General features: G+C 40.8%; 1 protein-coding gene across 14 annotated transcripts in view; it reads right to left on the minus strand.

The window, feature by feature from the left end:
• The window catches only part of rbfox3a (RNA binding fox-1 homolog 3a), a 644,989-nt gene that overhangs the window by 113,214 nt on the left and 504,233 nt on the right, over positions 1-27,542 (minus strand). For all 14 annotated transcript variants that reach the window (XR_011354963.1, XR_011354964.1, XM_069930251.1 and 11 more), the window contains one exon: positions 17,673-17,813. Coding sequence is in view for 12 of the 14 variants with exons in the window: in XM_069930251.1 (XP_069786352.1) it covers positions 17,673-17,813 (141 nt within the window). In the remaining 2 variants the exon portion in view is untranslated. The remainder of the gene's footprint in view (positions 1-17,672; positions 17,814-27,542) is intronic.

The following is a 27,542-nucleotide window of genomic DNA, read 5'->3' on the forward strand; positions in this document are numbered from 1 at the left end:
GAATGAAAGAGGAGGGATTTGTAATGCAAATCTCCAGGGAACACAGGGAGGTCTCTTCCAATCAATCGTCATATTTTAGCTGAGATGGTTTACATTTATATCTTGTGTTTTTTGCTAATGTTCTACCAAGGTGATGGCAGCTAATGAGGACGAACAGTGAGATTATTCCCTGCAAACTTTTTAAGTCACACGGGGGGTGGGGAGGGGAGCAAAATATATAGCAGCATTTAACAGAATGCATTTTAGGGGAGGCTTCTTCTCTACACAAGAAAGAGTTTTGTGTGAAACACAGGCTCCAGTGTAGGTCATTTGCTCAAAAAGCCAATTTCAATGCTACAAATTCTCCACAATTTTGTCTTTGAGAGTCACTGCTTTCTAAACCCAGAGAAGTTTGTTACAGTGTCCTCTCACTCTCCAATGCTGCAGGTTTCCAAACTCAATCCGTTCTTCTGTTCGGACTCTTGTTTCCATATTCACTCTGCTTTTCATCAGTGCTGGAGGTTAAGGCATGAATTGCTGCCACTTGTCTGTTTTTGTATTCAAATGTCTTCCCTGCAGATTGCAACAACACTGGGAGGTGTGGGAGGTGGAAGGTGATGAAGAGAAGAAGACAGAACAATGAAAGTACAGTCTCCTTTGGGACTCCCAACAAAATTGAAAAAAAATGGAGGGTGGTGACAAAGTGTGAGATTAAAAAAAGAAATTAAATTGAATTCAAATACGAGCATGGAGTGAGCATATGTTCACCGTTCCTCTGCTCCATAACAACCAGTCAAAGAGACAGACTTCACAGGACAGGCCCTTTGGCCCAACTTATCCATGCTAACCAAGTTGACATTCTGGACCTGTCCCATTTGCCTGCATTTGGCCCATATCCTTCTAAACCTTTCCCATTCTTAAATCTGTCCAAATGTCTTTTATAACCATATAACCATTTATGGAGCAGAAACAGGCCATGTTGGCCTTTCGAGTCCGCACCGGTTCACTAGAACAACTCCACTAGCTCAAACCTCCCGCAGTTTCCCCTAACAGTTCATTGTGGATACTGACTACCCTCTGAGTGAAAAATGTTCACTTCAATCTCTCACCTCACCTTGAACCTATGCATTCGATTTCAAGTTCACTATTGTGTGTGCGGGTATGCACGTGCGTGTTCAGCAAGCAGAAAACACTGCATTTTTCCAGTCCACAATGCACACACATACACTCAAAATACACAGGGCATTATCATTACCTATTATTCATTACATATTTAGATAAAGATATAATTCAAAATAAATATTTACTCATTTACAGGATACAGTTCAGCAATCTCTCAACCTGGGGGAAGAAGCTATTTCCCAGCCTGGCTGTCCTGATTTTGAAGTTCTTGTACCCCCTTCTTGATGGTAGTGGGTCAAAGATACTCTGTGCTGGATGATGCCTTCTACAATTCTTTGAGCCCTTTTAAGCAACACACCTGGTAAATATTGTCAATAGTGGAAAGGGAGACCTCAGGGATCTTCTCAGCCATTTTGATGGTCCTCTGTATTGACTTCCTCTCTGATGATTTGCAGCTACCATATCATACAATAATTTCTAGTTCTCAAGTCACCTACCCCATCAAAGCCTTGTGTATTCACTTTATCCATAGCTCATGAATTAATATATTTCTATAAGCTCACCCCTCATCCTCTATGGTGCCAGGGAATATACACCCAGTCTATTGAGCCTCCCCCTACAACTCAAGGCCTTCAGTCTTCTCAACCTCCTGGTGAATCTCTTGTGCATCCTTTCCAACATAATGACATCCTTCCTATAGATGGGTGACCTAAACTCACACAGTACTCCAAATGTGGTCTCACTAATAACTTTCACTGCTCTGTCACGGTGTCCCAACTCAATAGTTTCCCCAATGAAGGCAAGTGGAGTAAATGCAGGAAATTGAAATTGCCAGTTGGGATCCACTGGGGAGATTCCAACAGCTGTAAATATTAACATTAACATTCTTTTCGCAATGCCATGGAGGTGGAGATTTCAAGGACTCGGGGTTTTCAGGGAACAAATTTTGTGGATGTCGATTTCGTGCAGCTGGTTTTTGCAGAAGAAATTGCCGAGGCAAATTTTGGGAAGGTGATTTTGAGGAGGTAGATTTCAGGAATGGCTGAAAACTTCTGCAATTAACTTCTGTTTAATTTCACTAGAATCTTATTGGAGGATAAAGCTGCCTACATACAGAATGTAGAAGCAGAAATGATCCTCATTATGTGGTTGATCTGGATTCAGAAAAACCAACTTAAAAAAGTTCCTCTCAACTCACTTCTTTGCTTCAAAGAGTGGCCCAAAGGACTCATTATTTCATGATACCCAGACTTGCATAATGGAAAGGAACCATTTCCCTTTCTGCTCCATCTGCCCATTGATTAAAACGTGCCATATGGATTTGCAGTGGATAACTGCAGCATCTTCCAATTTACACTTGCGTACTCTTCACCAAACCAGGATCTCTAACACTGCAGAAGCAATTGTTGCAAATAGAGAGTCTGTGCCATCTTCAAACAAATTTAATTGTTCGATGTGAATACCCTGCAATGAGGAAGCATACAGGAGTGCGATAGGTCAACTCGTTGAGTGGTGTCACAACAACTACCTTGCACTCAACATTAGCAAAACTAAGAAAATGATTGTGGACTTCAGGAAGGGGAAACTAGGAAAACACAAACCAGTCCTCATTGAGGGGTGAGCAGTGGAAAGATTCAAAGGCCTGGGTGACACACCTCTGAAGATCTATCCTGGGCCTCCATTTCGATGCAATCATGAAAAAGGCTCACCAGTGGTTATACGTTGTGAGGAGTTTTAGTATGTCACCTCAAATTTCTACAGGTGGAGAGCATTTTGACTCGTTGCATCACTGTCTGGTCTGGAGGTGCCAATGCACAGGACAGGAAAAGGCTACAGAGAGTTGTGAACACAGCCAGCACCATCATGGACATTAGTCTTTCCTCCATTAAGGACATCTAAAAGAGACCGTGTCTCAAGAAAGCAGCCTCTGTCATTAAAGGGCCATCACCACCCAGGCCGTGCCCTCTTCTCACTGCAACCATCAGGAAGAAGGTACAGGAGCCTGAAGGTGAACTCCCAAAGGGACAAGAACAGTTTTTTCTCCGCCAACATCAGATTTCTGAATGGACAATGAACCACAAACACGACGTGGCTTTTGTTCTTCTTTGGTATTGACAAAAATGTAATTTATAGCAATTTGCACATTTATAATGCACAATAATGCAGTCTCAAAACAATGAATTTCGCGACACATGGTCATAACAGTAAATTCTGATTCTGAAACCTTAGGCAGTTTTCTGCATAAAATAACCACTGCAAAAAATATTATGTGGTTAATCCTTTGATGGTAGGTTAAAGTGAACAATAAATATTCAGCAACTTCATTTTTATTTCCCATGATTTTGAGCAGGTAAAGTGAAAAGCAATTGGGCGAACAGTAAGAAGGCTCCGAATTTGAATTATGGGCGGTGGACAGATCTACCCTACACACTTTTGTGGCAAAGTTCATTCAGAGCAATCTTAAAGACTTTGAACAGAGCCATAATTGAGGAGGAAACTCTACAGGCTGGTGTGCAAAAAAGAAGGCTTTGTTGCAAAAATATCAGTTTAATTTTATCCTGCTTCAAGACATATTATTTAGGTGCAGATCCTAAGAGTATAAGAATGATAATAGGAAACATTAAGAAGGTGAATCAGGAGTAGGCCACATGCCCCCTTCTGCCTGCTCTGTCATTATAAGTGAGTAATCTTTTAATCCAAAGCAAAGCTCCCTTGTTCTAGTTTCTCTCACCAGGGAACATCCTCTCAGCATCCACCTTGTCAAGCCCCCACAGATTCTTTTATGCTTCAGTAAGATCGTCTTGTGTTCTTATGAACTTCACTGATTAAAAGCTCAACCTTTCCTCATCAACCTGGAGAACCTTCTTTAAACAGCTTCAATGTCTGTATAAAATAAGTGAAAGAGGACCATCACTGTGAATACCAATGGCAGGGACTGATGCAGTGAGATTTCACTACTTCTCCATTCCTCTCCTTCAAACACTGTTCACGTTCCAAATGACTCATTGCACCGACATGGGATTCATGCACAAAGGAATGCAGACCCCTCAGTACAAAAGCAATCTGCCACCCCTCTCCACTTCAACAACATTCTGCCTTTCCATTCTTCTTGCTGTTTTGCTATTTTGCTAACATGTTGGTCTTCTGAGGATTACACCAGCAACAAGGCCAGTTTTCCTTCAATTCAAACTCATTTACACGATGCTCACCAACAACCTGGCCAGGAATGCTCACTTGGGTTTGCTTGGAATGTCCGACTCCAGTTTTCATTACCGTTCTGGTCCAAACATGGATAATGAAAGTCACTGCTCTTGAAACCAGGGCTGTATTGGAATGAATGTGGCATTAAGGGGCCTTAATGATACAAACCTTTAAGAATCAAGCAGAAAAACTCTCCATTGGTTGAATAATACATCAGATAGAAATTTATTAAAAATTTCAATTAAATGTAGACATACAGCATGGTAACAGGCCCTTTCAGCCCATGTCCCCATGCTGCCCAATAACACTTAATTGATCTACAACCCTCAGTATGTTTTGAACAGTGGGAAACTCATGTAGATATGAGGAGACAGTGTGGGATTGGAACCCCAGTTCCGATCATTGACGCTGTTACAGTATTGCGGTAACCATGCTTCCCCATTATTTAGACAAATTTATTTCAGAGTAGGACATCATTGCAGAAAGTTTTCCATATCAGTATTTTGGGCTAAACTACTTTCAATGTTTCATCAATGATCTTTCCGTCAGAAGTAGGAATACTCTTAAACTCGTGTTCAATTGCATTCTTCGGATAATGACATAGTCCGCACCTCCATAATTTCTCATATTTCCTGACACAGAAGGAGGACATTTGGCCAACTGTCTGTGCCCAGCTCTTACAGCATTCTCATCAGCCTCATTCACCCCACTTGTTTCTTCATAACCTATGGTCTCTCACAAATCTTTCCACTTCCCCGGGATTCTCCTCCTGTCTACTAACACACATGGCAAGGTACAGTGGCCACTTAACCTTCTAGGAGGTCTTGGGGAGGTGTGAGGAAACCCACAAAACCCCGGGAGAAGGTGAAAACATCACATTAACAGCTCTGGAGCTCAGGGTCCCTGCAGCTGCATGGCCAGACCAGAAACTTTAGTCAGAAATTTAACTGGACCAGACAAATAAATTATGTGGCTAAAAGAGCAGACAGAGGTTGGGTATGACACTCTCTTGACCCACCAAATTCTTTACACTATCAATAAGTAATAGAATGCACTTAGTGGCACAAGGACAGGTTCTTCCCCTCTACCATCAGATTTCTGAATTAACAATGAACCCTAGAAACTAAGTTACATGTAATTCTCTTTTTACTGCACTATATTTATTTATTTTGTCAGGTGATTTCTGTAAAGTTTGCACAGTGGCGCTGTCACTAAACAACATATTTTGTGACATCTTCAAGACAATAAATTCGGATTCTGATTCCAAATGTCTGCAAAACACATGACAGCAACTTGTCAAGAGTTCCTCAACAGCATCTCCTAAATTACTATCAATTAAAAGGACAAAGACCCAGGTTTTAGAGAATGCCATTATAGGGATCTGTAAAGTCTCCAGCATGTCAAACACCATCCTGAATTGTGAGCTTCAGTGTTGTGAATTCACCATTCCAGAACCCCTTGGCCATGAAATGTGCCATTTATATTCCCCACACACACTGCAATGCTATCAGAAAGGGTACTGCTCCACGCTTTGAGGGCAGTTAGGAATGGGCAGTAACTATCAACAATAGCCATATCCCAGGAGTGGATAAATGAAACAGCAGTGTAATGTATAATTTATGAAAAATTATTTAGTAGGTGGAAATAAATGGTGTTTGTTACTGATATATAAAACATACTGTTTATATTTTTCTGAAATATTTTTATTGCTAACTGACGACTTCCTCTTGAGGGTTACCACAGCCCTGAATATGATTGATCAATGTCCTCATATTTACTTTTCTATAGTATTTTCAGCTAATAGCACCTTCAGACAGGCTGATGAAATATTCATATTCAAACCAATTATTATTCTAGATACTGCATAGAAATAAGTCAATATAAAAGCTGCTTATGTGCATTTTAAATCATTCTGTAGTAAATGTTCCTAAAAATTAGCAATGGTGTACAAGAATAATTGTTATTCTTCTGGTCTGCAAATGTACCCATGGCATAACGGCCATTTGGTTAAAAATTTCTGCATTAATTTGTTGAAGAAAATTAATCTGTTTCAAGAAATTAAACAAAATACTTGGAGCAATTTTAACATGACCAGCCTTGAGCAGAATGAATGAGAATGAATGCAAAGCTGACTTCACTCTCCATTTAAATCAGTAAAAGGTCATAATGAATAGGATGCAATACCAGTGATCCATCTGACCCCATTGAGAGATGGGTTGAGCTAAAATTGCCCCCAGTTGATCCAACTCTTCTGCCTACTTAGTTATTTGGAATGAGATGCTCCATGAAGTAGTTGGTTAAGGAGTCTCCAAATTGGATTGACACTGGACGAGGTAGTTCAACAGGAAAGTCTGCAATGCTGGGATTGTAGCTCAATACACAAAGTGCTGGAGAAACCTGCTGAGTTTTGTGCATTGAATTGCATGCAATACCTATACCGCGCATTCCATTCAAAGGATAGAATCATGTTTGTGGTGGTAAGGTGCTCTCTCATTAGACTTACAGAGACTCACAGTTTGCCTGGGACATGTTCATTGATAACCATCTGTCAAATGTCTCTCACTCTGCTCAGCCCTTGCACCCGACACGGAGTCTAGCAGCAGAGCCCAACACATGAAAGAATCTGCCTCTCCTTTTCCAAGGAGACTCCATTCATTTGAATCAGTGCCATTGAAAAAAATCAAAAGAGTTAGATAAATCACTTATTTTTAAAATTATTTAATGTTTAAGTTTTGGCTCACTGTTTTGATTAGTGTTTATATTTATTTAATGAACAGTGAGTGTGTAAAACTATCTTAACAGGGATTAAAAACTCCAAATATCAGTGATATTAAAACATCATTTCAAAGCTTCAACAGGTTTGACAAGAGGGGGATGCCTACCTCCAGCTTTGCCTCTGCAAGGAAAATAGCTATTTGCTGCCGTGACCTTTCTTGTTGAGGCCGATGCTACTGGGACCTCACTGTACTTCACTGAATACCGCCTGGACCTGGGAGGTAAGCTCATCTGCCTTCTGGATCTAGCCCATAGAATATGATGCAAATACAGGCAAGTGAGACCAGCCCATAATGCTAAACTGATTGACATGGATGAGTTGGGTCATAGGGTCTGTTACATGATGGATGGTTCTATGGCTCTAAGTGCAGGCAGGTGGACCAAGGTGTGATAGTACAGATCTATCACCAATGTATATAGTGTATATAGTTACAGTATCTAGACTGTGCTTACAGCGATTGGCTGAGAGCTTAGCCACGCCTACTGTCTGGGCCTTAAAGGGTTGTGTCCCGAGCCAGGTCGGATCATTCCGGACTGGTCGGCCACCTGTGAAGAGCTCCTGTCTTTTGCTAATAAAAGCCTTGGTTGGATCAACAAGTCTTTGGTTCTTTCGACGAGCTCTGCACAAGGCTGATGCTAATGAGGTGCGTTCAGCCAAATTCTGCCTATGCCATTGATTTCAAGAGCAAAGCATTTGTTCATCTGCCTGCATAAAAATTTGTTTGACAAACTTTTCATGGATAGAAAACTAACTGCATTTCTGGATTGTCTTTCTAATGTTGCTCAGTGGTGATACAATTGATACAATTGGGTACAAGCTGTTTACCTTTACTTTAAATTAAGATCATGCCACACTGATGTGACACCTAGGCATCCCTCGACAAATAAGTGACACAAGTTTGATAGGTGACACGTTATGAATTGTTCTACTGTTATGGAATATTTGGGAATGTTTTTGGGAGATCAATTGGAAAAAAAGTAGAGTAGGTTACATACATACACACATTTTAAAACAGATCTTATTTGAAATACTGAAGAATTCACATTCAGTGACTTCGCGGAGACTGTGACGAGTGCTATGGAGGTTTCACAAATGGCTGTTAATTGAAGTGAATGGATGGACTAATGTCTTGAAAAGCCAGCAAGAAACAGCCTGTCTCCTAATACCTCTTCACAGAAAGGTTATTGCGAGGTTATTGTTTGCCTAAAACAACAGATTGATCAAAAGACAAACTCCTATTGTTTGCTGGAGAAGGTCAGGGGTTTTGCAAGTGAGAGAGAAAAGGACATACTGCCTGGCAGTTTGAATCTCAGAGAGACAGACAGACAGAAGGGAGCCTTTAACTGTGTGTGACACAGAAAGCTGTAACAAGCCAGGAGAAGCTTGTTGGAACTGGAACAGAAGCTCCAGAGTGGCGGATGGCTGGAAGTGCTATCTGCCTGATGTTTCTCTTGGAATAAGGGGAACAGAAAGGAACTCTGTGGTAGCCTGAAAGAAAGAGGTTATTATCTGGAGATCCCTGATGGGGCAAGTTTCATTAGCAAGACAATGAGGTGACTAATGGTGGTACCTCAGCTGTGGAAATCCTGGAACCACACATCTCTCTCTCTGCAAACCTACAAGAACCTTCCTGAGCGGTAAACCTTTACCTTCCAAGCACCAAACCCTGGTGAACTTTATACATGTTAAATTCTGTGCCCAGTATAAGAATTACCTGCAACCAGAGAACTTGAAAGAATGAGAAGTGAGATTGAACTGTGAACCAAAGAACTTTCTTAAATTTGCACACACATTACATACACGTGCGCTTAGAATAAGCAGGTTAGTTAAATTAATGATGATAAGTTTGATTCTGTTTTCATGTTTAAAGATAATTAAAAACAACTTTTGTTTAAGTAACCATTTGTTGTGATGAATATCTATTGCTGCTGGGTTTTGGGGTCCTTTGGGCTCGAAACACTACAAAGGAAAATGCATGAGAAATACATCCATTCTTGCTATTGAATTACCAGCAATCTACATACATCATCTGATGAACTTTTGATTTGTATTCAAATTGAAAAAAAAGCTTAGATAAAGGGTGCCCAAATTTTAATAATCTTCTCAGAAAGGTTACAGTTTTTTTGGGATACTAGGGCTGGTTATGCCATTAAAAGGACAGTTTCTGCAAATATAATCCTAGTGGTTGCTGGGAGTAGAAAAAGACTAATGACAGTCAAGTGAAGTACATATACTTTGTAATTGAAAGTACAAGAATTTGCATATATTTGAATTTTATCTTTGCCATTTACCAATGGTAATGAATATCCATTAACCCAAAAAAAAACGATGGTTATTTCTCTAAGAATAATCTATGCAAATTCACTCATTTCTCATGGATAAGCATCGACCATTATAACTTCAGAATGGGGCTCTCCATGTGACAGTGGGGATACAAACTATTCTTAGCAGCAGATAACATATAGCCTCAAAAGTGTGATAAAGATTTATCTTTTACAGAGTATTGCAAAAACTTGCTACAATTATGTTAGTGGGAAAGAGGTCCCTGCAAGGTTGTTGTCTTTTTATTACATTTTTTAGCCATTACATTTTAAGGTGTTACTCCTGCCCAACACTTGACCTAATGCTCAGTCATATTCTGATTGAAGCAGTAATGATGGTGTGACACCATTCATCATAACATTTTAGCAATGAATTTAACGTGTCAGTTCACACCAGGTTTCCTTTTAGCGAGCAAGGGACATGCAAGTTTAAATATCAACAGCAACTATTTTCATGGAGAGACAATTCTGCCATGTTAATGATCTTATTGCTGAGTTTTATAAATTCAATTTTGAAGTTAGACTTACAGCACGGTAACAGGCCATTTCGGCCCATGAGTCTGTGCCGCCCAATTTATACCCCATTAATTTACACCCCCGGTACATTTTGAATGGTGGGAGTAAACTGGAGCCCCCGGAGAAAACCCACGCAGACAAGGGGAGAAGGTATAAATTCTTTCTAGACAGCATGGGATTCGAACCCTGCTCCAGTCCCAATCGCTGGCTCTGTAAAGGCATTGCGCTAACCACTATGTCAATTGAGTAACTATGCCCTTTAATATGTAGCTTTGAGTTTTAAGTTTCTGCAGGTGATGGCGATCTGTATGGATAGTTTAAAACTTTAACTCTTTAATGGAGAGCATTCACACAGAAGTGATCTTGCTGGTGCGACTGTGTTTATTTTACTCTTAGCAGAAGTGTTGACCAGAAACTTGTTCAATCAGTACCGGATAAGCCACAGTTCTGCCAGCTGACCTGAAGAATGCAAGTTCTTGGCCAATCCTTGCATCACAGCAGACTCTTTGGTTGAACTACTGAGTAGGTTTTATATTGAAAAATATGTTCTTTGTAACTGAAAGATTTTACCAATCAACACTCATCTTCTATTTTGATAAGGAATAATTTTTATAACTATTTTTGATCGACATCGCCTAATCTACACATTAACCATGATTTTTTTTGTGGTTATTTTAATGGAATAAGAATTTGATAACAGGTTTACAGAAACCAACCACTCAATAATGCAAATTACAACACAGTAATAAAAGCACCATTAATAATGTTGCCTTTGTACACCTCAAGAATCTAAATTGCTAATTGTCTGTGAAATATGCAAGGGTTCAATTTTTGTAGTTATACAACTGTATGCACTTCAAGAAGGTAAATGTAATGATGACATGCTTGATGGCACTCCACAGAAAATATATTCACAGGGAAGAAAACCTGGCAAGGCTTCAATATTAGTGGTGTATCAAAGTGGGTGTTAGATACAATCTACTAATAATGAATGACAGATTATCCAGATCACCAATGGTTAATATGGTAAGTATTGACTTTCCTCTTGTACGTATCACGTCCAAATGCCATTCTGTCCAAAATGCTGGCACATGATTCAGCCAGAATGAGACTGCCCATAAAATTCATTGACAGGTTAATGGGCTTAACCAATGATCAACCTGTCAAGAACTTTGAATGCCTCGAAAAGTTCCTTATATGAAGGAATATTCAAAATATGTCATAAAAGTGCTGAGTGGCTAAACACTTTATTTTAAAAGATAAATATACAAATAAATATAATTGATTAAAAATTTTGTAAATCACCAAATACACACTGAGCTACTTTGCAGCTGTTTAACTGAATAGACTGATTGTACTCATGTTAGTTCAATTGACAGATTCCCCCAATGTTTTTTTCTTTGCCTTAGTTTCGTGGACGAAGATTTATGGAGGGGGTAAATGTCCACGTCAGCTGCAGGCTCGTTTGTGGCTGACAAGTCCGATGCGGGACAGGCAGACACGGTTGCAGCGGTTGCAGGGGAAAATTGGTTGGTTGGGGTTGGGTTTTTCCTCCTTTGCCTTTTGTCAGTGAGGTGGGCTCTGCGGTCTTCTTCAAAGGAGGTTGCTGCCCGCCAAACTGTGAGGCGCCAAGATGCACGGTTTGAGGCGATATCAGCCCACTGGCGGTGGTCAATGGGGCAGGCACCAAGAGATTTCTTTAGGCAGTCCTTGTACCTTTTCTTTGGTGCACCTCTGTCACGGTGGCCAGTGGAGAGCTCGCCATATAACACGATCTTGGGAAGGCGATGGTCCTCCATTCTGGAGACGTGACCCACCCAGCGCAGCTGGATCTTCAGCAGCGTGGACTCGATGCTGTCGACCTCTGCCATCTCGAGTACTTTGACGTTAGGGATGAAAGCGCTCCAATGAATGTTGAGGATGGAGCGGAGACAACGCTGGTGGAAGCGTTCTAGGAGCCGTAGGTGATGCCGGTAGAGGACCCATGATTCGGAGCCGAACAGGAGTGTGGGTATGACAACGGCTCTGTATACGCTTATCTTTGTGAGGTTTTGTAACTCCTGCGGAATTAGACCATACTTGCACATGACTACTAACTCCTAAAGGAAACCAACCTCAGAGCACAGTTGGGAATCGTCAACCAAGACTGACCAGGATGGTAAACTCAATGTAACTGAGGACAAGAAATTTCATAAATTCAGCACAGAACTGCCATCGAAGTTCTGCCTCGATATATCTATTCATATCACGTGTATCAACATGGTGGAGCACATATCTTAATGCAAAATGACATTTTTTCAGATTCTCGATTGATTTGTATTCAATCTTGCCGTAAAAATCATTTTAGTTTATTGGAATCTGAAACCATATCATAATTATCCGAATTAGAGTCTGGCCTAAAAAAAGGCAGGTTAACATTCGGTTATACAAATTCTTCATGAAGACTGTGTGAATTTCAAATCTGTCCATTTCCCCTAACTTAACAATGACCTGCTCTCATGGTTAAAGGTGAAAACAATTGAGGAACAGGTCATTTTAGGGAGAAGTTGGACCTTTCGAAAGATACAATTTTAATAGCACATGAGAACAAACTTGTTTATTGAAATGATAAACAGGCTTTATAACCTGTTGGTCAGGAGGCAATTGAAGAGGTGTGTAGATCACAATGCCAACAAAATGTGACATACCATATTAATCGTACATTAACATGCCCGTGCACATGAATTGGCACAAATGCTGAATAATTTATTCCTTAATTATTACAGCCCCCGAAGGGCATATCACAAAATAATTATGGATGAGGAAGATTATTTGCTGATATTACTTCTTGTGCTCAGGTGTGGAATTTCCCCAATGCTAGAGCAACCTCCAACTATTTCTTAAAAGTGTCAAGAATTTTAACTTCAAAGTCTTACAGGGAAACCAATTCTACTTTATTGAGTGAGGAACTCTTTGAATTGTAAAAATTGCAGTTGGTTAGATGACCCACCTTACCCTGTTGCAGTTTCTAAAAATTAAATCGATAGTTCCAGAGTTAGCTTTTATATTCCTCATTTAGAGTGCTATTTAGATTTGAAATATAATCTCCATGCATGGAGCATGTTGAAATATGCCACCAGTTATCTGCTTCATTCGTGAATTGATGGTGGCTTTTTTAACTGACATAAGTCTTGGCTGAATTATGGATGGTTAAGTTTGTCCAGATGGCTATTTCAGTCATATCCTTATGCATGTTCTCTATAGTGTCCAGGTTAGTGCTTTACACTCACCCCCTGGATAATTAAATTTGAGATCAGTTCATCATTACCCTGCATTATTATTCTTTCCTTCAGTTCCTGCCGGAATGTCAATAAGCTACCATTTAACATGGCTTAAACATCTACCGCTCCTGAGAGTGGCTTGCTGATGCATCCAGAAATTGTGAGTTGCTTGTACGATTTATGTCCAACGTGAATTAGTCTGGGGTTGACGCTGCTTCATCATGCTCCTGCACAATTCTTAAGGATTTCCTCAGGATACACCTTTGACAAGGTTTCAGATTCTTTAACAGTCACATTTTCTTTTGCGTTTCATTAATGTACTGACACTCAATATGGACTTTGAGCAAGATTCAGTCGTGACAATAATGGGCAATAAGTCCGTCAACCAGTCTTGTTTATTATCATTCACTTTTTTATTCAAATTAATACCCAGAGGAAAGGATAGCTTATAATCTCCAGATTCAATATAACGTGTTGTTATTAGATTCTGCTGGGAAAGGACAAACACTAAGCTTGGCTTTAAGTTTATAAATAATTTAGTGCAGTTGGCAGCCATCTGACCTCTGGGAGAGGCAAACCACTGAAAGCAGTTAATGCAAAAAAATCAAAATGTTGCATCCTTCAAAGCATTACCTCACTGTAATTTGAGGCAATTCTTTCACCACAATGTTATTGCGTGCTGGACACTTACATTCAGCACATTTAATCTCTTCTCATTGACCAGAGTTGGATACTCATGCACCTGAGCCAGGGAGGTAGGAACTGTCACGGTCTCAGCCCTTCACCCTGAAAATCTCATAATAAGTCTGAAGTGTGACCTCTTTCCAAGGAGAAGGTAACCAAGATCAGTGGAAATTTTCACCATGCAACTGAAGCACATGAATAAAATCGAAGAGTAGGCACAACTTGATTAAATGATAAAATAACAAAATAGGAAGTGAAGAGAAGCCAATATCAATGGAGCTAGAAATTCTAGATGCAGAAGACACTTGTATGTGACACAATACATCAAAGCGCACCTCCCAGCGACGCTGGAACCATTTCAATTCACCTACCATTTCACTGATGATATAGCCTTGTCCCTCCATTCTGCCCTGACCCAGCTGGAGAACGATGCCTCAAACACCAGGCTGCTGTTCATCTCCTTCAGCATGACGTTTAATGCAATCATAGCCCAGAGGATCGTGGAGACGCTGTCCTCACTGGGATTCAGCACCCCTCTCTGTAACTGGATTCTAGACTTCCGAATGGAAAGACCCCAGTATGCCTAAATTGGCAGCAGAATTGCGAGCACCATCACGGTGAGCACCGACGCACCTCAGGGCAGTGTGCTCAGCCTACTCCTGTTCACACTATTGACCCACAAATGCGAGGCCAAATCCACTCCATCAGAGTCATCAAGTTTGCAGATGACATGACAGTAGTCGGCCTCATCTGCAACAATGATGTCACACTACAGAGAAGAGATGGAAAATCTCGTGAAATGGTGCGAGAATAACAACCTGAGTCTCAACGTGGTCAAGGCAAACAAGATGATTGTGGAATTCAGGAGGACTAGGGATGACCACTCTCCATTATATATTAAAAGCTCGGTAGTGAAGAGAGTGGAGAGCACCAAGTTCCTTGGAGTCCACTTATGGTGAGCTATCCTGTTCACACAACATCTCCTCTCTTGTCAGGAAGGAGCAACAATGACTGCACATCCTGTGTGAGGTGGGCAAGGCTACTGGCCACCATCCTGTCAATTTTCTACTGGCATTCTGTCAAGAGTGTCCTGGCCAGCTACATCACAGTTTGGTGCAGTTACTATCGAGCATTGGATAGGAGGTCAATCCACAGGACCATTAGAGAGGATCACTGGGATCTCCCTCCCCCCCCCCCCCCCACCCCTCCCCTTGACGATCCCTTGGGATTGTTGCTTGAAGAGGGCTCGCAAAGTTGTTGAGGATGCCTACCACCCTGCACACAGCATCACTCAGCTATGCCTATCAGGAAAGAGATACAGGCATATCAGAGCCAGACCACCAAGTTGAAGAACAGCTTCTTCCCACAGGCAGTGAAAATGCTGAATGACTGAAATGAATTGCTCATACAAACCCTTCGAGACTCTACTATTTATTAAACTCTATATACATACACACTCACAAACTGCATGTGTATTGTTTGTGTATTATCCCTGCATGTATGTTTGCATGTTTTTCCACGCTGGTTGTACTCGATGATAATAAATTTGAACTAGTGTAGTGGTTAGGGCAATGCTATTACATCACCAGTGACCATGGGTTCGAATCTGGGGCTATCTGCAAGGAGTTGGTGCGTTTTCCTCATGTCCACGTGAGTTTCCTCCGGGTGTTCTGCTTTCCTCTTGCCTTTCAAAATGTATGGGGTTGTAGGTTAATTGGTGTATTTTGGGGGCACGGGGTTGCGTACTGTATGTCTAAATTTAGTCCTAATGAGTGAAATGGCCCGTTTGTGGATTATATGTATATTGATGCTAAATGTACAAAATCTATGTTATCAGGAATTCAAGCAACCAGCAAAACAAAATGACAAAAAAAGGTAAAAAATATGAACATTTATAATTGGTGCTCCTAGTGGTTACTTCGCCAATCACGCAACATGCAATCTCAAGCAACCGGGAAATGCACTTATTTTATCCAGAATGTTTCTATTGGTATAAAAAAGGAGACATGGCAGGAGGCTAGGTGGGCATGGTTCAGCACAGTAAAGATGGTTGTGAATGGTAGACACAGTTCTACAGGGCTGTTGCTTTGGGCTTTTTGATCAACTGCTTGTGGACTGGAGCCTCACTAAAGGTAAAGCTTAAGGGGCAGTATGGTTAGTGTAGTGGTCAACACAATGCTATTACATTGTCAGTAACCCAGGCTCGAATCAGGTGCTGCCTGAAGTAGTTGTACATTGAATTTAAATTAATTTTAAATTTAGACATGCAGCATGGAAGTAGGCCCTTCCTACCCATGAGCCCCTGCTGCGTGGATTTTCTCCAGGACCTCTGGTTTTTACTGACATTCCAAAGGGGAAGAACTGTGCCGAGGGTTGGCAAGTGGGAACCAAAGAAGAAGGCAGTTATTGCTTATGGTGGAGGGGTGCAAACCACTGGTCAGGAGTTACACGTGATAGTCATGTAGGGCTTTCATTCGTGGGCTTGGTGGTTGGAGGCCAGCAAAATGGTAAATGGATACTGAGGGTCACAAGCTTGGTGGGGTTTGCAATTGTGGAGGGATGTAGTGTTGGGGTGGGTTAGTGGAGGAGAGAGAGAATTACTTAAAGGAAGCTGAAGGGACTAACAGTGTCTTTAATTGTCATTTTCAATGTTCCTTATTTTTTGCAAGTTATCAACCAATCCATCTGAGCAAAGACATCTCTCGTCAGATACCACCAGGATGTTTTGCAGAGGTCCACTCATGGTCTGTGATATAATCGCAGGGCCAACCAGTCCATTCTTAGTGCTGTTCACTTCCCCAACATCCCTTCTAAAGTCTTGTTTTCCCTTCAATGGAACTACAGCAATTGCAGTTGAACAAAAAACCCTCCACCACAACATAGGTGACTGGTGCCAGAAGTTATCTCTGGACAGCAGCATTGCTAGGTATACAAGACCAAGAGAAACAATGGCAAGGTTTACATTACCTATCGACTCCGAGCCTCCAAATCCGTGGGCAGCAAGAGCTGTAGTCGAGCATCTCACACATTTCATAAATTGCCCCATTAATGAGAAAATCTACCCTTCTCTTCTTTTTGTGGTGTACTGCAATGGTGCAATGTACATTTAGCTCTCTGTAAAAATCATTTAATTTTGTGTTTGGAGCATTATTGTTTGAATGTAGGTTGAGTTCACATATTTTTTAAAATAGATGGCTATTCCTTCAGTGATTAAAAAAAAATATATCATGACCTTTCAAATTTATGTGTAAAGGATTGTGAAATCAGACCCAGCGCTGCCATTGCTGGACTGAAAGCATCTGTTCCTTGCTTCAATCAACAATTCCCGCAATCGAGCAAGCCATCAGCTGTGACTGAGCAATGCGCTGCTTGAGAGATAGGGTCTGGGTATAAATGAGTCAGGACAAAGTCTCTTAACCTTGTAGCTGAAAGTGACAGCCTTACGAGAAAGCGTGTGTTCTGTTCCACATTGAATTAAAATAATATATTTTTCACTTTTATTCAGTAAATTGAGAGTTGAATTGTCAAACTAAATAATGTAATTTCTTCACATCACTTGTTTGGAAAGATTGGAGTTAAATGCAAAATCCTTAATTAAAGTCCCTTTTGAAGTGAAGTGAGATTACTGCAATAAATTGCTGCCATATCTTTCTCCTGGAAAATTACAGTCAATCAACTAGTCTGTAAACCATTCAGTCAATAAAGATTGTGCTGCCTCCTGCCAATACCCTTGATGAGAATATTGGATAAGAGTTAATATACATATCTAAGCTCAGAATTACCAGGCTCAATGATTAAAAGTTCTGCACCTACCCCAAACATTTGTCGCAGGTCAGGATCTCTGAATCGAAAGGGAATGTTAGAGACATGTAACCTTTTGGGCTGCAGTTTCTCTGTGGTCTCTGATGACTGGAGCTGCTGTGACGAATCTGTCTGTGCGGCTTCATCTGTCTGCTGAGAGAATGGAAAAGGGCAAAAACACTTAAATAGGCAAGTGACATACAAACCATGCCAACCATGGCAAAAACGGAAGTGAGCTTAGGTCAGGTCAGACATTCTCACTTTGTGAATAAACATTCTGAATCCAAATAGATTGTCAAATTGAATGAGCCATCTTTGTATTTTAACTTATAGTCCTTTTCATTCTTGCTTCTTTTAGAATACAATCTACTTACTGATAGAATTTATTGTGTTCAGTGTCACCCAAATAAGGGTAACGTGAGGTCAGATAGATTACCTGCAAACTAAATTCATTTGTCAGAGAAGGGTACATGAGGAACAAATCTAATATGCAATATACAAGTTGAGAGCATCCAATATGCAGTCATTTACCCTCCTCTGAGGCCGCAAGTTGGCTGGGCTGGTGGCATCACTCCACCTCCCAGTCCCTTGTTGGCGACTGTCAGTGAGACACTTTCTGGTCTTTGTGGAACATTTGGACTGCTGAGACTGAGTACGGCCCTGCGAGGAGAGAGAGTCTCTGGGTAAGTCTGGCCCCTCGGGTAGGTTATATTCCAAGATCTGACATGTTAAATTACTCAGCATAAAGGGATTTCTTGATGAAATTATCACACATCCTTTGTTGAATAGTGGTGCAATATTCGCCGTCTTCTAATCCACTGGAACCTGTCCAGAGAATTTTGGTAAATTATCACCAAAGCCTTGGCTATAACTTCTGCCATTTATTTCAGTACTCTGGCAAGTTTTCTATCAGGGCCAGGGGTCTTGTCTGTTTTTAGACCCTCAAGTTTTCTGAGTATGACATCTTTAGTGTGCCAAATGAAAACAGGGCATCACAGCCAGCTCCTTCATTTGACCTGAATGTCATCTTTAATGCATTTCCTTCTCTTGGAATTGTGCAGCATCTCGGAAAGTTCAGAATACAGTGCATTTCAGGATGTCAATGGCGAAAAGTTTCCACTTGATTCCGATAACTTGTGCAATAGTTGTATCCCCTGGAACGATGTGATAAAACAAACAAGAATGCCACTTTATTCAAGGACCATGAAGAGTCATAACTAACTACACTATCTGATCAGGATTTGTTCTGCTGTTCTCATTCCCTTCCCAAATCATGAATCAGTTCCATCTTGGGAGAAAAGAAATCAAATTAACTAGAAAAGCAAAACAGTAGCATAAGCCACTTGATTAAAGTTAATCTTTGCAATTACAGTAAAACTGCTGTTACCTGGAATTCAAACAACCAGCAAAATAATCACAGAAAAGGTAAAAAATACAGAAATTTGAAATCGCTGTGCCTGGTCATTAATTCACCAATCAATCAACATTCAATCTCAAACAACTAGAAAATTCACTTATCCAGTATCTATCAGTCCCCATAGGTGCCAGATACCAGGGGTTTTACATTATAATGCTAAAATCCTTACAAATAATTCATATAATGGAAATTATTACTTTTAACTGGCATAACCAAACTGAAAAATCTTCTGGAAAACCCAGCTTAATTGCAGAGTATTTGCTTGAAAGTGGCAATACAGGTAGACAGAGTGGTGAGGGACACTTGCACCTACAATTCTCAATGTCTCTGCTTCACAACACTCTCCATGACAGATGAGAGATAAAAACCCAAATATTCCACCTGCCAGCGAGCTCAGTGAAACTGAATGCACAGAGGAGAATACAGCTGATGGCCAATACCATCACACACATTTAGTGTCCACTGACAAAAGAGGAATTACCCTTCCAATATTCGAGCATGAGGTCTGTAGGTGCAGAATGCATGGCAGCATCAAAGTTCAAAGTTCAGATTTATTGTCAGAGTACAGATATGACATCACATACAACAGTGACATTTTTTTCCTGTGGGCGCGGCAGAATTACCACTTATTAGTAGTCCAGAAAAACTGTACTCAATGTGCACATGTAAACAAATAAGGAGCTATAACCAAACTGATGGTGCAATACAGAGAGAAAATAAATCAATAAAGTCGAAAAGTAAGTCCTTAAATGACGTTGCTGCAGAGAACTGGATCGGAGGTCAATCCACAGGAACGCAAGAGTGGCAGAGAGGATCACTGAAGTCTCCCTTCCTCCCTCCCCTGACGTGATCTACTGAGATCGTTGTCTGAAGAGCATGCGCAAAATCATTGAGGACCTCTTCACCTTGCAGACAGCATCTTTAAGCTGTTCCCATCAGGGAAGAGATAGAGGAGTATCAGTGCTAGCACCAGCAGGCTGAGGAACAGCTTCTTCCCACGGGCAGTGAGAATGCTGAACAGTCAAAGGAACTGCTTGCACTAACCATCCTAGACTCTCATTTGTTCAAAGCAACATTTATTTATTTATTTTTGTAGACAAAATACTTGTCCTGCATATGTATGATGTGTGTTAGGTCTGGTTTTGTATCTGTGTGTTTTGCACTGGGGACCAGAGAATGCTGCTTTGTCGGACTGTTCTTGTACAATCAGATGACAGTAAACTTGGCTTGATCTTGAACTACCTGATGATTCCCTGATTGAGTTTGTCGTTGAGGAGTTTTATGGTGGAGGGACAGCAGCTGTTCTTGAACCTAGTGGTGCGAATCTTGTGGCCCCTAAAACTCTTTCCTGAGAGTAATAGTGAGAATAGAGTGTGTGACTTGCTCTCCGACGGAGGCATTCCCTCGGTGGTGCGGAGTGTTTTACCTGTGATGTCCTGAGCTGTGTCCACCACCTTTTGCAAGGCTTTATGCTCAGGGGTACTGGTGCTGTGATGCAGGCAGTCAGCATACTTTCCACCATACATTTGTAGAAATTTGCCAGGGTTTCCGATGTCGTACCAAACCTCCACAAACTCCTGAGGAAGTAGAAGCACTGACGTGCTTTCTTCACAATGCCATTAGTCTTAACATAATTCAGCAAATGCTAGGTTCAGAAATACTTACTAAAGACAGTGAAATAACAAAGAAAAGAAGTTTTCATTTCCTAGTAAATCAAAGTGCATCTTATGGTTGCATTTAAGCGCCAAAAGACTGCAATTAAAAACAATACAATTTGATTATGTTTCGGTTATGGGATAAATGTTTACCATGACACCCTTGCTTCTGGCCTAAATGTTCCACCTTTATTTATTGAGTAGATGCTCACCTCTATGGCAGATGACTATCTCATCTGAAATCCAACAAATTCAGCAATTCAGGAAGTGGGACTGTTACCTGGCACCAACCTCCTGTATTCAAGAGCATTATAAATCTGATCACTTGCGGCTGGCTGCAAATTCCAGACCAATGAATCTTCGGATGTTAAGTTAACCCTAACCACAATCCCAAAGTAATCATACAAAAGGTATCATTTGATCATCTGACTACAAAGAGAGAGAGCGAGAGAGACAGGAGTTTTTTTCAGCCTTTTAATTTTGTGGATGACAAAATACCTTGACAATGTCATGGGTCACTTGGGATCTGGCCTCACTATGTCAGCATTCACAACTAATATCAAACTGTTTTGAAATATAGAGAGCATACTAAGTTTTTGTCATGGAAGTAAGGAAGACAGAAATGAGTTGTACGACTAACAAAAGGAAAGCATTATTTGGCTCACGATGCTCACTTCAAACACCTGAATAGCTTTAGTAATCCACTCTGTACATAAGCATTGCATTCAAATCTTGAATCTCACAACCACTCTGATGGTTGAGTGAATCAAGATTGAGATCGTCTTCAAAGTTTATAGTTAAAAATTGGTGCATTGAAATTAAAATGGGTTTAAACTGAGATAACAAGATCAAGTCTAATAATGTTGAGGAAAATCATTTTAAGTGCAAGGTGATCTCATTGAACATAAAGCATGAATGAAAGGGTAAATAATGCACGCTCTTTTTGGAACATTGGGATGATTACCAGGTTAATGTGAGGGGTGGGTCAAGCAGCAGCAAGGGGTTGTGTATGAAAGGGGTGTTTATGAAATTTCAATTCACCAACTGCTGTTAAGGAAAACTTGCATTTACTGGACAAGAGAGGGAAGGTTTAACCTCTTAGACTCCACATCACTACTTTCTGGGACTACCCGCAAGCGCATTTACTCTGTTTTCCAGGACAGGTTTTATACCCAACCATCAGCTGGTTAATACTGGTGTTTGAACTGCAGTTTATCCATGGACCCAGTCAGGAGTATGTATTACGAAAGGGTAAAAGGGTTAAAATATGTAGTTGTTTACATTTCAAGAGTCTACATTGTTAGCTTGTGGCAACTACATTTTTTACGCAGTTAATTCAAGTAGAAGAGTGTGTCAACATGTTATGGAGAACTACTTCATCAAGCATTGAATGAAAATCAACTAACCATCTAACCTAGCACAGCAGGAAAACTTACAACAGATGCTGCAATTGGGCATTGTGGAACAAGCTCTCTCAATTCACAACTTGCAAAACTTCTACAGTGCAGGCTGATTTTACCATTTCTAATTACCATTCTGGCAATATCATTAATCTCTGCCCATTTAGCTCTTTTTTCTCTTTAGTGGAAAATACTTCAAAGCAAAGAAGTTTGTTTGAATAAAGGTGACATCATTATCAGAATGAATGGATTGATCCTCTGACAGGAAAAGATCATTCGAAACAACATGGTAACATAGCCAAAAGCAAAGAGTAAAACTGACATTAAATTGTATACAAAGTTGACTTTGTAGTTGGAGCCAAAAAGGTCAAAGACAAATCAAAGTCTGGCCAAATGTGCTCAGGAATTGCCTTTTAGCCAACTAGCTCAGAACTGGCTCAAAACAAGAACAATCTAGCTTTGTCCTACTCCTCTACGCTCTCCCTACAGCCCTGGAAATTTCAGATACATAGCCAAATCCCTTTCTAATGCTACAATTGACTCAGCACCCACTTCCATCCTCAGGCAATTATGGTTTGGGCTAACTTAACATTTCCAATATACCACTTTTGGTTCTTTTGCCAATTACCTCCATTTAATGCCTCCTGGTTCTTGATCCCTCCATCTTCCCCATCTAAATCTTTCAGGATTCCTTGAAGCCTCCTCTGTTACGAGGCAAATAACCCCAGCTTTTCCCATGTAACCTCATGGAAGTCTCTTATCCTTGGAATCACGTTATAAACCACTTCTATATTCTTTTCAACTTTTCCAAAGGGTGTTGCACAGAATTGCTCACAATCCTCCAGTGTTTCACAAAGATTCATCAGAGCTTCCTTCCTTTTGCTCTTCAGGCCTTTAATTAAATAACCAAAGATCAGCTGCTTTTTCATTCAGCCACTTTTAATGAATTACCATGCTTAACTCTCTCAGATCATGTCCCCATGTTAGAATTGTGCCCTCCAGTTTATATTGCCTCTTCTCATTCCTAACAAAATATATCTTACATTTCAGCTGACTCCTATCCAACTACCCAACCATTCCATCAGGCTATCTCTCTCTCACTCCTTGAAGTCTATCCTCTGCAGAATTTACACCACCACCAAGTTTACATAATTCCAATTTTGGGAATCATGTCCTGTATCGTCAAGTTCCAATCATCTATATATTGACAGAAAAGCAGGGCCCTGGTACCAGTAGGACTGATCGTAAATGGCAGCAACCAGCTTTAACTCAGTTCTTTGCTATTTCAGTGCTTTGGGAGAGAGTGTAGCGGTGCGGTGGGAGCTTGGTAGCATTGTGGCTCTGTGAATACATTGTGATAAGGGAGTTCTGGTGGTGAAGATTTCCCAATGATATCATTCTTTCTGTGTGCTCACCTTTCCCTCATGCAATAAGAACACATTGAACAAACCTCATTTTCTAATTATTTGCATGACCAAGAAAGTAGTTTGGGAAGAAAAACAAAGTAAATGAGTCAAATGTATCTTAATTGATCTCAACAAACCCACAGTGGGAAGCTGGGAAAAATATATTCTTTACATTGCAAATTACTGAAAATAAAAAGGGCAAATTCAACACTCACACCCTCCCATCAGGGAGTCACATCAGCAGGAAGTGTGAACAAATATAAAACCCAATATATATAAAATATAATTATAAATATATATATATATCATATAATAGAAATAGAAATCTCCTATCTTGCACTCCCTGATGCAACTTCCTGTTCATTTATTCTCATAAATGCTCATGGGGGAAAAGAGCAAAGGCAAAATCTAATGAAATGACAGGTTAATTTTATCAACAGGATGAACATTTCCAGCATTGTAGTACGCAGTGCCTCTCCACGGTACTGCTCCTGTAGATTACTGTCACAAACTGATGGGTAAACTGTGTTCTTGGCTGCTACATTAAGCTCCAGCAAGGGTATTCCAGATCTTGCCCAACTCATGAATAATGCTTGGGGAGACCTGCTGGTGTTTACTGATTCTTTCAGTTGATTTTGTAAGCGTAATCAGTAATGCCTGATTTTCCACTCTCGGATTACAAATAAAAGCAAGGAATATGGTCGCTAAAGAATGGATACATCATAAATATTTAACCTAGTGAAAAAAAACAACCTATTGACCGTGAATGACCAAATTTAGCTAAAAGGGACAATTGTCTATCTGTTCAATGACGAGTGTTCTTGATCCATTTCTCCACTGATCTGTGGAGCCTCTGTTCTTTCCAGCCCAGTGGCGTTCTAGGGGACACATGGCAGAACATCTGGCAGTTTCAACAAACACTGGAGCCCACATTATCTGTCGATTATCAGTTTAATTAAACAATTCGGGAATTATCTTTGGCAAAACAAATGAAGCAGCACATAAGGTCTGCGTAATGGGTGTACCATTGGAGACCCAGGGAAATTATGATAATCACTCAAACATAGTCCAGAGGGAAGGACTGTCAGATACCACAACAGTGCACTAGATTCTTTAAAACATGACCAGAATGTATGACTGCGAATGAGGGAAGGATTCCTTCTGTGGCTAAAATGAGCCTGTAATACAGGTAGTACAAGAAATTGTGTGCATATTGGAGCTTCTAAGACGCATCAGCAGTCTGTGGTTATGGCTCAAATACAGTTTGGCCACACACACACACACACACACACACACACACACACACACACACACACACACACACACACACACACACACACACACACACACACACAGAGTACCCATTTATATGGAATTTACAGCACCTAAAGTCTTATTAAACCCATGTCCATTTCTAGTCCCAAAATATGCTTCTTTCCACATCATTTCATTTTATCCTCCAACGTATCTCTGTATTCCTTTCTCCTTCATGCTCTTAGTCAGCTTTCACTTTCTAGCCTTCTACTTAGAACTTCATATACAGCAGTTAATTACAATGAAGGATCCATGGCTGTTCCAGCCCACCAATGATTGGTTACCTTTTAAACCTATCTGTACCACACATGGGAAAGTTTGTCGATGCATATCAAGGTATTGATTCTCTCCTTAGAAACTTGGAAAGTTTAAGAGCACAGTCGAGAGATGGAAGATGCTGGGGTGAAAAACAATCTGCTGGAGAAACCTGGAGGGTCGGGCAGCATCAGTGGGAGGAAAATAATGGTGAATATTTACAGGCTGAATCCTTGATGAACCACTGAGGCCTGCTGGACTTGCTGAGTTACTCAATCAGATTTTTTAAATCACAAACTCTAACTCAAGGCCACCAGAAACCTCTCTCTTTAAATCTCCAATTCAAGGATGTTTTCCTGGGGCTAATGTCTAGGTTAGGTCCACATAATTTGTCAGAATACGATGAGTGGTTTCACTTTGGGTGTGCTATACATACATACACAAGGAAACACTTTAAGAGAGTCACCCCAACGGTGAGTGGCATCAACCAGCTCTTCATCCTGAGCGACACCATTGCTGTTTCACACAATTGGATTCAAACAGCTGCTTCGAGCAAAGCCCGACCGAGGCCTCCACTGGCTGAATATTTTCTACCATCTTTACCAAAGGCTTGTGTGTTACTTCAGAGAACATTTAATTTTACAATTATGCATGTTTTACCTATTATTTTATTCTTATGTATTTTATATTTAAAACTTTATTTTCCTCAATTTCTTTGCTGGTTGCTTGAATCCTGGATACCAGGGGGTTTGCCATAATTAGAGCATGAAGCCTGGGTTTAACTCAAAGTCTGCTGGCGATCTTTTCATCCAAATAATGAACAATGGCATTGTCCTCCTGACTGTACTGAGGAGAAATCTGTCTGCCTTTGTACAGGAAGCCACAAGAGGCTAAATACAAGACCCAGTCGAGGTTAGTTACTCAAGTAAAAATTCAAGTTAAGGATTTAGGACTATGCAGCAGTAGATTCATTTATAATTGTCATGAACTAATTTGAGGTTTTTATTATGTTTGAAGGTGCCACTGTAGGTGGCACATATACAAGCACTCTCTCTTTGGCTTGGCTTCGCGGACGAAGATTTATGGAGGGGGTAAAAAGTCCACGTCAGCTGCAGGCTCGTTGGTGGCTGACAAGTCCGATGCGGGACAGGCAGACACGGCACTATGAGAAAGATTATCCACGTGTTTCCCGTTTGGCAGAACATTTTGTGCTCCTGCTTAGATCTTAACCTCGTGACACAATGAGGATCCAGCTATCTGGGGCTACGTGTGCCTACCTTGAATATGACCACTTCCAATCAGCAATATAATGACAAACTTTCACCAATCACAAGAAATATATCCCTGCTGATAGATGAGATCATTAAAACACTGCAGCTCGGAACTTCTACAACACCTGCAGCAGCATGTCAAACAGGTGATGCCCCAACACATCTTACATGTGCATTCACCAACAGGATATTCAACAGCACGTGAGGAACAATATATCTATTCCACACCGCCTCATGAATTTGAGACAGATAAGGCCCGGAATATTTTGACCAGCCATCCAGTTTGGGAGTCGCTTCAAGACTGAGAAGGGGTGTCAAGGCAAAGGTTGATGTCTGGGGGTGGTGATGGTATTAGTATCTCTGGTTGGTGATGAGGGCCAGTCAGGTTAGGTGAATGAAGAGTGGTGCAGGAGAAATCTGTTTGAATGAGAAGCGAATAGGGCTATAAGGCAAGGCAATCACTCCATGGGGGTCTGGTTGGGTGACTTGAGTGTGGAGGAATGTGTTAATTCAGCAGAGTGGTTGGGAGGGATGGAGGGCAATGGCTTCAATGGGATCTGGTGAGATCTGGTGGGGGTTAGTGGAGATGTAGTAGTGGTGATATGATGGGGACAGTAAAGGAGAGCCAGTTCACAAAAGAAGTGGGCTATTGAACCACTGAGAGAAATCATGCAGTCTCGGGCATTGCAGTGTGCGGTGGAATGCAGAGGTCACCAACACAATTGCAGATCCTGGAAGTGCAAACAGGATGTGTCTTTTAGATCACTGAATGCTTGTGAGGAATGCCCAAAGTCCCTCATGAAGTGCAAGATAGACACACAGAGGATTCCAGTGCAAAACTCCAAGACAAGGTCTATGTTAGATTTTAGTTCACATTTTATATTTCATAGAAGTTATGTCATTTACCACAAAAAGATCTAGACTATCTGGTTAAATACTGGATGCAGGGGGATTTCCTCTTGCATTTTTCACCATACAGTATTCTAGTACATAGCGATTAATATATTTACATTTTGACAGAGCCAAAAATTTTAACTCTTTTTCCAGGAAGTAGCAGCTGTTGGAGGTCTGGCCAAGACATTTATAAACCTGAATTGGAGAGCAGGCTTTACATTCAAGCAGTTCAGAATAATTGTGAGTGGTTAGTAAGCTTGCAGATGCTAA

This window comes from Narcine bancroftii, chromosome 3 (assembly GCF_036971445.1).
Source record: "Narcine bancroftii isolate sNarBan1 chromosome 3, sNarBan1.hap1, whole genome shotgun sequence".
Lineage (NCBI taxonomy): Eukaryota > Metazoa > Chordata > Chondrichthyes > Torpediniformes > Narcinidae > Narcine > Narcine bancroftii.